The sequence below is a fragment of the Plasmodium falciparum genome (assembly GCF_000002765.6).
Source record: "Plasmodium falciparum 3D7 genome assembly, chromosome: 11".
In the NCBI taxonomy this organism is placed as follows: domain Eukaryota; phylum Apicomplexa; class Aconoidasida; order Haemosporida; family Plasmodiidae; genus Plasmodium; species Plasmodium falciparum.
Window position 1 is genome coordinate 1,710,001 of NC_037282.1, and position 17,745 is coordinate 1,727,745.

Below are 17,745 nucleotides of genomic sequence, written 5' to 3' on the forward strand. Positions count from 1 at the left end.
ATTTATTTTTTTTTATTATTTTTTTTTTTAATAAAAATAAATATATTTGTTCTTTTCAAAGTTTCAAAAAAAATGAAAAAATTTATATGAAAATATATTTATGCATAATAATATTAAAAATGGCAGATATATATATGTTATTATCTTATATGCATAAATTCTTATTTATATAATTAAAAATGTGGATATATATATAAAGGAAAGAATGCAAGAAAAAAAATATATACATATATATATATATATATATATATATACATATATATATTTATGTATGTATATATGTTGGGTTGGGTGTGCGATTTGTTTGTGGAGTTATAAATATGTTTATAACTTTTGACATTTCATCATGATAAAGTTTTGTTGATCGTCAAACTCTGAGAATTTCATGTTAAAAATATTTTGTGATAAATTAAGAAAAGGATTTTTAAAATAATCTTGTGGAGGTGTAAAATAATCTATTGTAAAATTATTATTTTCTAATTGGTTTATTAATAATTGTATACCGTCTCTATTTTTTTTACATACATATAGAAAAGTACCATTTGTTTGTAGAGTAGTATTTAATAAAAATATAATAGAGGGAACTAATTTATGATCATAAATAATATCACTAGCTACAATACAATCATATTTAGTTATTTGATTATTTTCTCGTGGGTATGTATTTATATTTGTACAATCTATATTAGTAACAGTAATTTTATTTTTCCATTCTGAATTATTAAAATTTAATAAATATTCATTTAAAAATAAATTATGTTTAATATTATTTAATGTTATATTATTTATATCACTTATAATTAAATTCTTTATACCTTTTTCCTTATTATTATTGTAAATATTAGAATATATAAATATTGTTATACTAGCCAAACCACTGCCAGCACCAATTTCTAAAATATTTTTATTCGAAAAAAAATTCTGTAAAGATAAATCGCTAAACCATCGACTAGCCACAAGACAACTTTCCCATATATTAATACCTGTAAGATCATTACATGGATTCGATTCATCGAGAGTATCTCCAAAATAATTAAGTCCAACTTCTCTTATCTGTATTATAATATTATTATTATTATTATTATTACAATCATCATATTCTTCTTTCTTTATTTTATCGTTTATTATTAATTCATATGTCTTTTCTTGAATTATTTTTGCTTCATGAATATTTGTTGTAAATTCTATATTGGATTCATTTTTTATTTCTTCTGTATTATAATCATTATTATCAATTTTAGTGTTCACACTACTACCACAAATATTATTACAATTAATATTGTTATTACAATTAATATTGTTATTACAATTAATATTGTTATTATTATTATCATTATTATTATTATTATTATCATGTTTTGTGGGGGGATGTTCACTCATATTTACATCCATATCACCATCAACTTTAATCTTATTATCATCATCTGACTGGTCTTGTTGGTTATCCAATACAACAGATATGGGGTGATTCAAAACTAGATGTAGAATCTGTTCATTCTGAGCATCAAAAGCTTCGGATAAAATACTTTTATTAAATTCATTTTTTTTTAACAAATTTATTTTGTTCCTTTCTTTATAAAGAAAAAGTTGCTTATCATTACTATTTTGTAATAATTCATCACATATAATTATATCATTGTTCATATGTTCCACATCCCTTCCATCATACAAGTTATATATATCCATTATATTCAGTTTCTTTTTTATATTTGGAGATAACCTAAAATTATGATTTATAAAATTATTATCATTTACATATCTCATATTTTCAAATACTTGATTTTTTTTCTTTTCTAAATTATTATATTTCATTTTATTTAAATAATAATCAAAGAATAAAACTTCTCTCGTGGATTCTATATGTTTATTTTGTATGGACCACATCAGGGGACTGTTACCGCTTTTATTATATTGATTATAATCAATACAACATTCATAAAGTAAAAATAAAATCATATCTATATTATTATTTGCACAAGCAAAATGTAATAATGTATTATCATTCTCATCCTTAATATTATTTAAACTTGTAATTCTGGAATCTATTTCTAATATTTTCTTTACTTCTACTATATCATTTGTTCTAACATAATATATTAAATCGTCAATTAATTCTTCAATATCCCCACATATGTTACTTTCTGCTTCGACACAATTATTATTATTAATCATTTTGTAGAGACCCAAGTTATCAAAAAAAAAAGGAATTCTCTAAAATGTAAAAAAAAATATATATATATATATATATATTTTTTTTTATATATACATATATATTATATATTCATTTATTTATTTATTTGATTGATTTTTTAAAACGTTACAATTTTATAACAAATTAATTTATTTTATTCAAACATTATGCTGTATAAATATCTTACGTGCTCATTTAAATAAATCTAAATTAAAAATATTATAAATAAATATATATATATATATATATATATATATATATATATTATAAATTTAACAATTAAAATAATATATATATATATAAAATATTTTTATATATATATATTAATAAAACCGTTGTACTACATACATAAATATTTTTAAAATATATTTTTTACCTATATATTATATAATACATATTTTTTTTTATGAAATGCATACAAGACGATTAAAGGGACGACTCACCAAAAAAAAAAAAAAAAAAAAAAAAAAAAAAAAAAAAAAATTAAATATTCTAAAATGTTATTATATATATATATAAATATTTATATATGTAATGTTTATATAATTTACCAAATATATCATTTTTTTCTTTTTTTGTGAAATTAAATATTTTCTCATATATATATAAAATATATTATGTTATATATGCATACATAAAAGTAATATAATTTATATTTTATAGTATATATGTGTAAACATGTGATATTTTATAAAAAAATAATATTTTAATTTTTATTATAATAAATGTATGCCTTGTCATACGACTAATTAGGTCATAAATATATATATATTTATATATATATATATATATATATATATATATATAATATATTAAAGTTATCATTTTTTGCTTTTTCCATTTTCTTAAATTTTTTTTTTTTTTTTTTTTTTTTTTTTTTTTTTTTTGAATGATGAAAAGAGGATGGATTTTGTGTGATTTTTTTAATTACAATAAAATAGTAAGATGTGAAGAGAGTCATGATAAGAAGCATAAAAGTGAGGATTCGAAATATGGTGAAAAGAGAAGTAATGAGTTATATGAAGAGAGTAGTATGAATAATAACGATTCCTTAATAGATATGATTAAGAATATACCTATAAATCCATTTATTGATAAAAATGAAAATATGAATAAATATAAATATGGTGTTGAAAAAAAAAACATTGAACGGTATACTGGTGTGAATGTGTATGATGAAGTAGATGAAAAAGATGAGAAAAAAAACAAACCTGTAGAATATCCTTTTGCGATAAGTAATAAAATAATATTTAAGAAAAATAATAATAATAATAATAATAATAAAACAAGTTCTTCTAATAATCAAATTAATACAAATTATAGTAATATATCAAGTGAATTATATCCAGAAGAAGGTTATAAAACACCTAATAAAACAAAGCATTTTTATGCTGATTGGGAAAGATTATTAGCATATAATCATGGTTTATATACGTTAAAAAATGCAAATAATAATAATACAATAATCAATAGAGATTTACATTCATTAAATACAGAAAATGATATAAGAAATAAATTAAATTTATATATCGATAGAATAAATATCGATAATCCAAATGATACATGTAAATATTTAGGAATAGAAGAATATAAATGTTTATTAACACACTCTTTTCATATGAATACAAATGTTAGTAATCAAAAATGTGTCAAGTGGTTTAATGAATATATACAATGTAAATGGGATGAACAAAAATTAAATTTTGGATATAACTATATTGAAAATAAAAGACATAAAAAATCAAAGGCCTATATCGCAGCCCCAGATTATCAATACGCATAAACAAATAAAAAAAAATAAAAATAAAAATAAAAAAAATAAAAATAAAAAAAATATAAAAAAATATAAAAATATAAAAAAATACATATATATATTTATATATATATATATATATATATTTATATTATAGTCAAGACAAATTATATATCTTCCTTACACAAACGTGTATATATATATTTTTTTGTTTGTATTATTTTTTTTTTTTTTCTTTTTCATATAACAACATAAACAACTTTCATAAAATTAAACAAAAGGAAGAAAAAAAGAAGAATTTTTTTAATACTTTTATATATGTTATCATTTGTTAATACTCTTTAAAATATTAAGGATAAAAAAAAAAAAAAAAAAAAAAAAAAATGTATCTTACGATGTATATATATATATATATATTATATCGTGATAATTTGTTAAAATTATGAGTTATATAAAAGGTCTTTTTACTCTTCCTTTGTGAGTATAAAATATAAGTGTTCAGTATTTTATTAGAACATGTAATCAAAAAAAAATATATGAAAATTATAAAACAATTAATATATATTATTATAATGTTATATATATAAATATATATTTTTTTTTTGTTATTGTTCTTATATGGTACATAGGTGTTTTACACAAATTTATTTTATATGTATATTTAATATATATGTATATATGCATACATATGCATGAATAAGAGAAAAAATAATTTTTTTTTTTTAAAAGTCTTCCACGTATATTTTCTTTACAACATATATTGGACACTGAATCAGGAGGAAATGTTTATATACATGCATAATTAAATATAATCAAAAAAAAAAAAAAAAAAGAAAAAAAAAAGAAAATAAAGAAAAAAAAGAAAAAAAAGAAAAAAAAGAAAAAAAAGAAAAAAAAGAAAAAAAAGAAAAAAAAGAAAATATATATAAAATATATATATATATATTAATATTTATATTTATTTATTTATACGTTTATGCTTTATAAATTGTTTCAATGTGTTTATTTGAATATGTCTATTAATCCAAAACGTGAGGACAACATATATATTTTGTTATAAAAATTGTTATTTGATAAATGTCATTTAAAAATATATACAAATATAAATGTATAATTAATAATTAATTCGTATTTACCTTATAAAAAAAAAAAAAAAAAATTTTATATACATCTTGTTAATTTTAACTGTATCATATAAAAGTTCTCTCATTTGTTTTATACTGCACAATATATATATATATATATATATATATATATGTATGTATGTATGTGCGTGTTTACGTGTCTATATAGTTTTATTTTATTTTTTCTTTTCAATTTAAAGATGGTTGTTTTGTTATGACCATGGAGAACCATAATAATGCTAAGCAAGATATAGATAAGAATAAAGTAGAATGTGATAATAAATATATTTATACGAAATTTCCTATGTTTGATATGCATAAGAAAATAAAATATTATAACAATAAAATATCAGATATTAATTTAGAAAATATAAAATTAAAAAGGTGTAAGAAACATTTGGAAACACATATATTAGAAGAAAATATAATATTTGAAAAAAATTTCAAAAATTATGAGAAAATTATTTCGAATGCTTTACGTTTAGGATATTCCTGTATGAATTTATGTACAATATTAAATAAGCTTATAAATAAAGATAAATTATATGTTTTAAGATTATTGTTAAGAAAAAGAGATGAATTTAAAAATAATATTATAAAATCTTATATTCATAAACATATGGAAAATAAAATTTATTTTAAAACACTTACAAATATAATACAAAATTTTGCTTTAAAAAATAAAAATTTTGTAACCATATTCTTAGTTCATCATATAAAAAACAAAATTAAACTTCATTTTATACATTTTTATAATGTTATTTTATATCAATATAATAATGTAAAAGAAAAATGTAAACATATATCTATCTTACAATCAAATAATCATTTTATTTCAAATAAATTATATTTACAAAATATACATATTCTTAATAAAATATTAGCATTATTCAAATTGTCTTATATTATCAAAAATCGCTTTCGCCTGAACGTTCAGAATTTTTTTGTATACATGTTAGAAAAAAAAAAAAAAAAAAAAAATTATTTTATGAAAGAAAAAAATGATAACATAATAAATATGAAATGTCCAACAAATAATATAGAAGATGATACTATAAATACAACAACTAATTATAATATGGATAAAGAAAATCTAATAAATTATGAATATTGTACAAATAAAAAAAAAAATTTTATAGAAAATACATTTTTCATCAATGACAATTCATCAAGTACAAGTAGTTGTATACTACATCCAAATGATTTTTATAATTATTTATATAATGAAGAATTAAAAAAATATATATACAATGATACCAAATATAATCAGATCAATATATATGATAAAAGTATATATCAAAAATTGAAACAAAAGGAAAAGGACAAAAAAAAAATATATCATAAAGAAAATAGTATTTTACAAATTCAAAGTTATCTAGATCATAAAATTGTAAAAAAAAATATATATATTCATTCTTTAAAAAAAGAACTTGAGGATTTATTTTTTGAAATACCAAACGATGTAAAAATACATCATAATCAAAAGGAACAAATTAAAAATGTACAAACATCTTGTAATGAACAAATTGAAAAAATCCAAAGAACTCTCAAAAATATAAGGAACAAACATTTTTTTTTTATCATTGGAATGGGCCCACCAGAAAATTTACAGTTAAAAGCTTCTGATAATTGTGATTTAAATTTATATAAAAATTTTAAATTTCTTAATAATATGAGCAACACATCAGGAAGTATTACAAATAAGGGTAGTAAGATATTATTTAGCATAAAAAGATAATAAAAATGAACAAATATAAAAAAATAAAAATATAAAAAAATATAAAAATATAAAAACATAAAAATATAAAAACAAATAAAATATAATATAATAAAAATGAAAAAATGTACTTCATTATCTTTTTACATCATATTGGTATATATATTTATTATAAATGGTAATGTTACAATCGACATTTCAATTAAAAAAAAGAGTATACATATATATATATATATATATATATATATATATATATGTGTGTATATTCAACCACTACACATTATTTCAAATAATATCATTTGCTTTGCATACAGCATATATCATTATTTTACTAATTTGATGATGATTATATATATACGCACACTTTTTTTTTTTTTTTTTTTTTTCTTTTCTTCTTATTTGCTTTATTTATAATATGATAAACTTACTGTTATTAGTTTTTATTAAGCAGTCATTTTAAAAATTATTGATTTTTTATTACCTCAACAAAATAACGAAACAATGTAGAATAAAATGAATAAATAAATAAATATATATATATATATATATATATTTTTTTTTTTTTTTTTTTTTTTTGAGCAAAAGAAAAAAAAACTCCTTGATTTTATATTAATACAGTTATATACCTTTATCAGGTGTGTATACACATATATATATATATATATAATTATAAAAATTAAGTATTCAACTCATATTTTATAGTAATTACCTTTATGATCTTGCATTTTCAAAGGGTAAAAAAAAATATATATATATATAAATGCCTATTTTATTTTATATTTTTTATATTTTCTGTTTTCCCCTTATAAATCTTTCAGAAAGAACGTCAAAAATAAATTATCATAATAATTATCGGTTCGTATCTAGTGAGGATAAAAGCATGATGAATAATTTTTTTATAAAATTAAATAAAATTAAAAACTTTCCAAATTATAATACTCTTTGGAAAATTAAAAAGTGTGGATATTTTTTCTTATCTTATAAAAATGGGAAAAACAACTGGAATAGAATTTCTGTTAATACTATAACAAGTAGTAATAATAATGAGAAAATAACTGATGATGTGTTAGATGGAATTTCATTTAGTATCCGAGATAATACACATATATTCAAAAACGAGACCAAGGATATTCCTATTGTATTATTGCATGGATGTTATGGAAGTCGAAAAAATTTTATATTTTTTAGTAAACTATTAAAATCAAATAAAGTGATAACAATGGATTTAAGAAATCATGGAGATTCTAAGCATACCGAAAATATGCGATTTGATGAAATTGAAAATGATATAAAGAATGTTTTAAAAAAATTACATATAAAAGAATGTTGTTTAATTGGGTTTAGTTTAGGAGGAAAAGCATCGATGTATTGTGCTTTAAAAAATAGTTCGCTTTTTTCTCATTTAATTATTATGGATATATTACCATTTAATTATAATTGTAATAAAAATCCTATAAAGTTACCTTTTAATATATCTCAAGTTACTAGTATATTATATCATATAAAACATGAAAAGAAACCAAGAAATAAATTGGAATTCTTACAATATTTAAAATGTGAATTACCAGATATTTCAAATTCATTTGCTCAATTTTTATGTATGTCGCTTAAAGAAAATAATGATAAAAATCAATTAACATGGAAAATTAATATTGACGCAATTTATAAAGATTTACCCTTTATAATGAATTTCCCATTAAATTCACAAGAATATAAATATCTTAATCCATGTAATTTTATTATAGCCAAAAAATCAGATCTAGTTTGTTCCATTCCAAATTTTGATAAAATTATAAAAGACTACTTTCCTTCAGCTAGCCAAATCATTTTAGAGAATTCCACTCATACGGTTTATATAGACGAAGCGCAACAATGTGCTGATATAATTAATGGAATGTTGAATAAATGAAAATATAAAATATAAAATATAAATAAATAAATAAATATATATATATATAACATATTATCAATAAGGAATGGTAAAATATAAACATAAAATTATACCAAATCTTATATATATACTTATTGCATAATAAAGAAGATTTATATGTATGTTTATACATGTGTGCATATTTCAAATGTTCATAAAACTTGTAAATTTTATGAAATCGCATGAACGGTTCATATTTTTTTTTTTTTTTTTTTTTTTTTTCAAAAAAGCTGTTTTTGGTAATACAAAATGTTAATTAATAAAATATGTAGATAACATTTGGTATAAGTTAATATATTATATTGATATTTGTGTAATTAACAGAATTGTTACAATATATAAATGTTTTAATAAGTTGTATTCACAGTTTATATAAATAATTAATCATATATATATATATATATATATATTTTTATTTATATCACAAAAGTTATAATTTAACAAAAAAGGAACTGTAATTCTTTCCATTTAAAATATCTTCAACAAAATACATATTTTCGTGAATGTAGAATTATTATATCTAAAATTCTTTTACTTTTATATCCTCAGACAATTCTCTCAAAGAAACTAATATATATCATTTTTTAGAAGAGCTCAACTTTTATGAGCTTATTTTATTTGAAGTTTATATTTTTTTTAGAAAATAAAATAACTATAAGAAAAATAATATTATAAATACCAATTTTAAATGTACCATGTTATGATAATAATAAAAAATTGCCAAAAAAAAAAAAAAAACAAAAGAGGAATTATATAAAAAATAAGAATAATTATAAATATAAAAATGAGAAAATATTGAAATGAATTCATGAATACATAAAATATTTACATATAATATATATATATATATATATATATATATATATATATATATGTGTATAACTTTTAGACATTCATCGAAATTATAAATAGATAAAATTGTGAAACAAACAATTACTATATAAATAAAATAAATAAGAAAAAAAAAAAAAAAATGAAATGAAAAAATATTAAAATTTTATCTAATATTTTTAAATATATATATGATTAATTATATTTTTAATTACATTTGAATTATATACGAATTAGGTTTTAATTATAATTATAGGTATATTTCCATTGAGAGTAGATAATAATAAATAAATATAAATATATAAATATATATATATATATATACATATGTGGAACAAAACTTGGACTAATACTTTTAAATGAATACATCTTTACACATATATATTTTACTTCCCTTTAAGAAAATATAACTTTTGTTAATAAATTTTATTTTATGTAATTATTTATTATATATATAAATATATATTTATTTATTTATTTATATGTTTTTTATGTTTGCATTATAAATTATTAAGGGGGATGTTATTATTAACTGGCATAATAGGATTATGATAAGGCATATGATTATCATTAATAATATTTGGGTTATTTATATTTACATTGTTCATGTCATTTACATTATTCATATTTATGTTGTTCATATTTATGTTGTTCATATTTATGTTGTTCATATTGATATTATTCATATTGATATTATTTCTGTTAATACTGTTCATATGGATGTTGTTCATATGTACTCCGTTCAATAGAGGACTATTTAAAGAGGAACCAGTCATATTTGTGCTACTAATATTTGTATTATTATTTATATTGTTTAAATTGTTCACATTGTTTAAATTGTTCACATTGTTCAAATTGTTCACATTGTTCAAATTGTTCACATTGTTCAAATTGTTCACATTGTTCAAATTGTTCACATTGTTCAAATTGTTGACATTATTTAAATTATTCAGTGTGATTATATTACCTGCATTGGTATTATTCACATTGTTGTTATTTCCATTTGTATTATCCGCATCTGTTTTGTTATTTTTATTTTTTCTGCTGTTTTTTCCAAAAATGGTTTGTCCCTTAACCTTTGACAATCTAACTTTAATAGCCCAAAACTTTGATTTATAGAATCCATGTGTTTTTGCAGAGAAAGATTTATAATAACGTTTCCCATTGTCATACCATGATGCTATCCAACTTCTCTTATCCCAGTATACTCCAGCTACATCACATTTTAAATCTTCTGGATTATCTAGATTAGGTCCTTCTTTGTCGGATAATTCTAATAAGTATTCAAATTCGCTTTCGTTTTTGATAACTTTATTGTTACTTCTATTTACTGTGCTATTTTTTTTAGGTGTTTTTTTTTCTATATTTTTTGTAGCATTAATTTTTCTATTTCCTTTTTTTCCTTTTTTAGTAGTACTAGTATTTTCTTCTTTGTAATTAATTACATTATTATTCATTGCAAGCATATTGATATGGTTGTTTGAACACATAATATTATTATTGTTATGGTTAATTGGTACTATATTTAAATGTTCTGAACAATTCATCTTATTTTCTTCATTGTATAAAGAACAATTATTAAATCCATTTTGATGAAAAAATAAATCATTAGAATATTTTCCGTTTGTTATTAAATTATTTGTGATATTATTTTGTATGCTTGCAATATTTGATATGTTATTTTCATTATTATTATTATTATTATTATATAATTTCAAAAGTTCCATTTCTTCTTCTTCTTCTTTAGTAAGTTTTGGAGCTTTCATATTTTTATCTGATGATTTTCTCCTTGTCCTTTTTCCCTTTTCATTATGTGTAGTATTATTTCCCATGACATTTATGTTTTCTACATTATATAAATCATTAGGTATTACATAATCATGAACCGAATTTGTATTCATGATTTTATTATTTTTATTTTGATTTATTTTGTTATTCTTATTACAATTTATAAAATTATTACAAACATTTGGATCTATTATATTAGGAGTGTAATTATCAATTTGTAGATAATCTTCCATTTGAGATATATTATTATCCATAGGTGTATAATTTTCAATGTTAATATAAGGATCATTTGATCGGTAATTTTTTCTGTTATTATTTGTTAAGTTTATTTGTTTATTAATAGCATTTTTAGTATACATTGATATGTTACTATCATCCATATGATTCATATTATATTTTTTCATTCTTTTTATTTTTATATCATCATTTTTATTAATTATACTTGGAGACATATAATTAGATTTCATATAAGGATCATCAATAGACGAATCTACATTATTACTTGCTGTATAATTCGGACTCATCATAACAGACTTATTATTCCCTTCATCATTATTATTTAAATTCAATTTCATATCTTCATATTTATAAAATGCTGATTTTAATGTATTCATATTAATTTTCCCTTCTCTTTCCCATATATTCATTGAATGAGGAAATGTACCACTCAACCTACAACATAAATCATCCAATTTTACACATACCGTGTAAATTGTGTCAAACCATTGTAAATATTTCTCATTGTTCATATTCATAATTTGTTCTTCCACCTTACCGCTATTCCTCATATAATCTTTCCTTCCACTTTGTGCATACTTACAATCCATATCTCCGTTCAAATCATTCATTGTAAGGTAGCTATTCATATTATCGCTGTTCAGGTTGTTCATCAGGTTGGACTTGTATTCATCCTCAACAGGATTAGAACTAGGAATGTGATATATATTGTTTATATGGTTACTTTGGTTTATATAATTTATATGATTCATCTGGTTCGATTGGTTTATTTGATTTATTTGGTTTATTTGATTTATTTGGTTTATTTGACTTATTTGGTTTATTTGACTTATTTGGTTTATTTGACTTATTTGGTTTATTTGATTTATTTGGTTCGATTGATTCATTGGATCCATTTGGTTCATTGAATCCATTTGTACCTTTGGATCCATTTGCATCCTCGGATCCATTTGCATCCTTGGATCCATTTGTATCCTTAGATCCATTTGCATCATTGGATCCATTTGTACCATTTTGCTTGATTGTCTCGTCTTACCTACACTTCCTACATAACTCATGTCATTCACAAAATATTTCGTAGGTGTCAACACCTTTTGTTCATTTATTTTATGGGTTGCTCTTTTATTTTTCTTCCCCTCTTTCCTTTCACTCTGAATTGCACTGACAATCGTATCTTCACTAACTTTTTTTTTTATAAAATCATTATTTATGTTAGGATCTAATAGTTCATCATTAACATCAACAATAACAGTATCTTGGCTAATCTTTTTCACTATATTTTCCATATCATTTTTTATATTTTTCATATTTTTCATATTTTTCATATTTTTCTCATTTTTCTCATTTTTCTCATTTTTCTCATTTTTCTCATTTTTCTCATTTTTCTCATTTTTCTCATTTTTCTCATTTTTCTCATTTTCCCCATTTTTCATATTATTATTATTTGTGTCCCTTTCGTTGTTTACAACATCATATATCACTGTGTCTTTACTTCCTTTTTGTTCAATATGTTCTTCAATTTTATTAATTGTACATGTATCATTTATATCGTTTGATTTATTTATTGTACGTTCTTGTTTGATTTGTTCATTTTCTGTTGTATTAATATTTTTATTCATGAAATCATTTTCATCATTTTGATTCCTTATACTTTTATTATTATTATTATTATGTTCATTTATATCATTACATATTTCATGTTGCTCACTTTCATTTTGATGTGATATCATATTATTTTCATCTTGATGTTCATTTGTTTCTTTATTTATTACATGATCGTTCTTCAGTTCATCGTTCATTACATTTTGTTCCATCTCAGAAGAAATGATAACTTTATTTGAAGCATTCACATTTTCGTTATCTTGAGAAAAGGATGTTGGTTCATTTTGTATACATAAATTATCATCCTGAATATTTAGTTGATCACCCTTATCATTATCATAATTTGCGTTCTGCACAATATGTTCGTTGATCATAGTAAAATCATTTTTATACATTTCTACATCATTTGTTATATTTTCTACATCGTTATTATTCATATTATTGTATGTATATGTATCGCTATCGCTACAAATTTGTTTGGGTTCATCATCTATAGTATCATATACATTTTCGTTGTTTAAGATGGAATTATTGTTGCTATAATTATCTGTGTTTATCATAATAGATGATTCGTTATTATTATATGGTTCTTGTTTGTTGTCTATGGTATCATTAATAATATAGTTATTTAAATTATCACAATTTTGTTTTTCTTCATCGTTTGATGAAATATCAACATTTGGTAACATACGACTATTAGATGATACATTATTATTAACAACATCTAATACATTTGAATTATTTCTAATATCATTAATATTGTTGTTATTTACATCTGATTCATTACACATTTCACTTTGTTTATTAACAAAATTTATGTTGTCTATTTTTGTATCTACAACATTTTTATCACTTTCTTTAACATAATTAGAATTATTTTTAATTTCGTTATCTTCTTCCATAGTATATTTTAGTTCATAACATGAACTATTACTATAAATATTATTAATATTATCATTATTATCATCATTATTATTATCATTATTATCATCATTATTGTTATCTATTCCATTTGTTTCATTTGTTTTATTTGTTTTATTTGTTCCTTTTGCATTGTTACAATTAATAGACATATCCATTTTAATTTCCTTTTCTGAATTTTCATTGTTCATTGAAATATAAGACAATACTTCATTTTTCTTTCCTTCATCACACACGTTCATTTTATCATGTTCAGAATTAGAGACATCCAAAACATCTCTAATTACTTCATCATTTATATTATTCATTTGAATATTTTCATTATTATTATGATAATTATTTCTACTCTCTTTTATTAAAACGTCATCCGAATCATTTATTTTCTGCTCATGTTGATCATTCTTTCGATATTCTGTTATATTACTTAATATATTATTCTCCTCTTCATTATACATTTTATTATGTAATAATGTTTCATTCATCTGGTGTGTATCATTTTGTTCTTTTATATTTTCCATATGATTAGCTGATATATTATATTTGTTACTAACATTACACATGTCCTGACTTTCATGGTGAGAATCTTTACATTCCTTACTATCATTTTTAATTATCCCATCATTATCTTTAATATTAATATGGTCTTTTGTACATTCATTAAGATTTATGTTTTTATTAACATTCGTATATTCTTTCATTTCTTCATATCCACTTTTATGTTCATTGTCTCCTTTAATATAATCCGACGAATTAAATGGGTTACTCATTTGACTAAATTAAATATTAAAGTATGGATTATTCTTATATATATATATATATATATAAATATATATATAAATATATAAATATATATATAAATATATAAATATATATATATTTTTATATATTTATATATATTTATATATATTTATATTTATTTTTTTTTGTGCACTTAATATAATCTTACAATCATTATATGTATTATAACAATCAAAGAACTATTCGTACTTTTCTTCTGTGTTTATTTTTTCGCCTTCTTCAATTTTTTTTTCTTGTCTATTGTTTGTTTTCTCCTTATTATGATTAATAATATTATGCATCCCTTATAGCTAGCTAATTTTTATAGCATACAATAATAATAAAAAAAAAAAAAAAAAAAAAAAAAAAAAAAAATATAAAACAATATATATATATATATTTATATTTATATATCCATTTGTTTTATCTTTTTACTTTTGGCTGTTTTTTTTTTTTTTTTTTTTTTATTTTATTTTCTATATATATATATATATATATTATAAAATAGATTTATGATTAATGATTTAAAATAAAAACGCACTTTATTTTTCAAATATAATAATAATATTTTTATATTATAATTTCTTGTGGTATTATTTAACATTTATATTTTTAAGTAAGTGCAAATTTATGTAGGACACAAGAATAAATTGAACTAAACCTTGAAAGGATTAACAAAAAAAAAAAAAAAATAAAATAATAAAATGATAAAATAGGAAAAAAAATGAATGAACAAAAAAATAGAGGGATTATATATTTATTAAAAAAAAAAAAAAAAAAAAAAAAAAAAAAAAGGATACACGCGTATAAAATAAAATATACATATATAGGCTTATATACATACATACATATATATATATATATATTAATTTTCCAGTTTAAAATGTCCTATTTTTTTACAAAACGCAATTAATTATTTCATGTTAAATATGTATATTTATATATATATATGATTTTTTTTATGTTAAATTTTTATTATATACATAGATATATTATTTTTAAACATATCCCTACTTTTTCGTAAGGTAATTTTTTTCTATACACACATATATATAATATATATATATATAATTATTTTAATTATTATTACATTCTTTACTAATAAAATGGTTAACAAATTATAAAAGCAATGGAAAAAAAAAAAAAAATAAACTTATACAAAAAAATAAAATAAAACAAAAAAAGAATAAAATACTACACAATTATATATATATATATATATATTATATGTTAATATATATTTATTTAATATTATTAAAATGGGTATATATACAAAAGAAACATATACATATTTAACATATTTAATTATATATATATATATATATATATATATATAATTTATTCAAATTACACCATACAAAATAAATCTTTAAGAACATTACTCCTTACTTTAATAAAAAGGAAAAGGAAAATAGCATGTTCCAAAAAATTGTGTATATATATATTTTTTTTTAAATATAAATCAAAAGACTTGAACGTATTAACACAAAAAAAAAATGAAAAAATAAAACAAAAAAAAAGAACAAAACATATATATATATAAAATATTAATAAACTTTTACATTTGTTAAAAATGGAATTATCTGTACATATATAGTTTTTAAAATGATGTATAATATTATTATATATAATGACAATGATTATGTTTATATATAGATGTGTACATGTAAATATATATATATATATATAAATATATATATATTAATAATAAAAAGAGGGTGAGGAAAAAAATTGGTTCTTAGGTAATTTTCTAAATATATTTAAATGTGTACCACATATGAACTCCAATTTTGTTTCTTTTTTTTAAATATTAATATAATATAATATAAATGGGAAAAAAAACAAAAATTTGTGTAGATGTATTAATTTTTGTTACCACTAAAATAATATTAAAGAATTATTGCATGAACAACATATAATTATAATTATAATTATATATATTTATTTTTTAATATATACACTATAATGTAACAAAAATTTTCATATTATATATAATCCTTATTATTTTTTTTATTTTTACAAATTGTATAATAAGGAAAACGAGTCATAGAAAGTGTACTTCATGTAGCAAGAAAAAAAAAAAAAAAAAAAAAACCAGAAAATTAAATTATGTTAATGTAAACATAATATATAATGAAAAGTAGAAAGTGTTAAAAAAAAAAATTTCTTTTAAATAAGATTAAATAAGGGGGAATTATAAAAATTAATATTATAAAAAATATTAAAAAATATATAAAACAAATATTATATTATATTATATATATATATATATATATATATAGGTTGTGTAATTTTATCATTAAAGAAAGTTGTAACACCAATATGAAATGAAAAGGTAAAAATAAAAATAGAGCGAAATAGGGGGAAAAAAAAAAAAAAAAAGAGGTCAAAAAATTAAAATAAAATAGAAAGTTAATTCATATTTGTAATTAATAAACTAATTATAACTTCAAAAAAAAAAAAAAAAAAAAAGAACGTACAAATTAATTTATAGAACTTTATAATTATAATTTTTTTTTTTTTTTTTTTTTAAATTATATTAACATTAATAGGTATAATATATATATATATATATATATATATATATATATATATTTATAAGATTTTATATTGGTTACGTTTTTATTTTATTTTTATGAATATTTTTTCCAAAAAAAAAAAAAAAATCATTTTTTTTTTTTTTTTTACTATAAAAAATATATAATTATAACATTAAATAAAAAGGAAAAATTATATATATATATAATAAATATTTCTATTAATAAGGAAAAAAATATATTTATTTAATGAAAATAAGATTAATAAAGAACAAATCCGAACAAAAAAATTAGTCGTTATATTTAGTTGACATGTGTGTGAAAAAAGGCACCTATT

At 19.1% G+C, this 17,745-nt stretch overlaps 5 protein-coding genes across 5 annotated transcripts; 3 read left to right on the plus strand and 2 right to left on the minus strand.

Moving 5' to 3' along the window:
- Positions 1 to 324: 324 nt before the first annotated feature.
- Positions 325 to 2,172, minus strand: PF3D7_1142700 (uncharacterized protein; the record flags this gene model as incomplete). The annotated part of the gene is made up of 1 exon (XM_001348072.1): positions 325 to 2,172. The coding sequence occupies one exon, from the start codon at positions 2,170 to 2,172 to the stop codon at positions 325 to 327; it is 1,848 nt and encodes a 615-aa protein (XP_001348108.1).
- Positions 2,173 to 3,080: 908 nt separating this feature from the next.
- Positions 3,081 to 3,974, plus strand: PF3D7_1142800 (ATP synthase-associated protein, putative; the record flags this gene model as incomplete). The annotated part of the gene is made up of 1 exon (XM_001348073.1): positions 3,081 to 3,974. One exon carries the CDS (start codon positions 3,081 to 3,083, stop codon positions 3,972 to 3,974), a length of 894 nt encoding a protein of 297 aa, XP_001348109.1.
- Positions 3,975 to 5,282: 1,308 nt separating this feature from the next.
- PF3D7_1142900 (conserved Plasmodium protein, unknown function) lies at positions 5,283 to 6,806 on the plus strand (the record flags this gene model as incomplete). Its single annotated transcript, XM_001348074.2, has 1 exon — positions 5,283 to 6,806. The coding sequence occupies one exon, from the start codon at positions 5,283 to 5,285 to the stop codon at positions 6,804 to 6,806; it is 1,524 nt and encodes a 507-aa protein (XP_001348110.2).
- A 739-nt stretch (positions 6,807 to 7,545) lies between these two features.
- Positions 7,546 to 8,694, plus strand: PF3D7_1143000 (alpha/beta hydrolase, putative; the record flags this gene model as incomplete). The annotated part of the gene is made up of 1 exon (XM_002585394.1): positions 7,546 to 8,694. The coding sequence occupies one exon, from the start codon at positions 7,546 to 7,548 to the stop codon at positions 8,692 to 8,694; it is 1,149 nt and encodes a 382-aa protein (XP_002585440.1).
- A 1,352-nt stretch (positions 8,695 to 10,046) lies between these two features.
- Positions 10,047 to 14,861, minus strand: PF3D7_1143100 (AP2 domain transcription factor AP2-O, putative; the record flags this gene model as incomplete). The annotated part of the gene is made up of 1 exon (XM_001348075.1): positions 10,047 to 14,861. The coding sequence occupies one exon, from the start codon at positions 14,859 to 14,861 to the stop codon at positions 10,047 to 10,049; it is 4,815 nt and encodes a 1,604-aa protein (XP_001348111.1).
- Between the last annotated feature and the right edge of the window lie 2,884 nt (positions 14,862 to 17,745).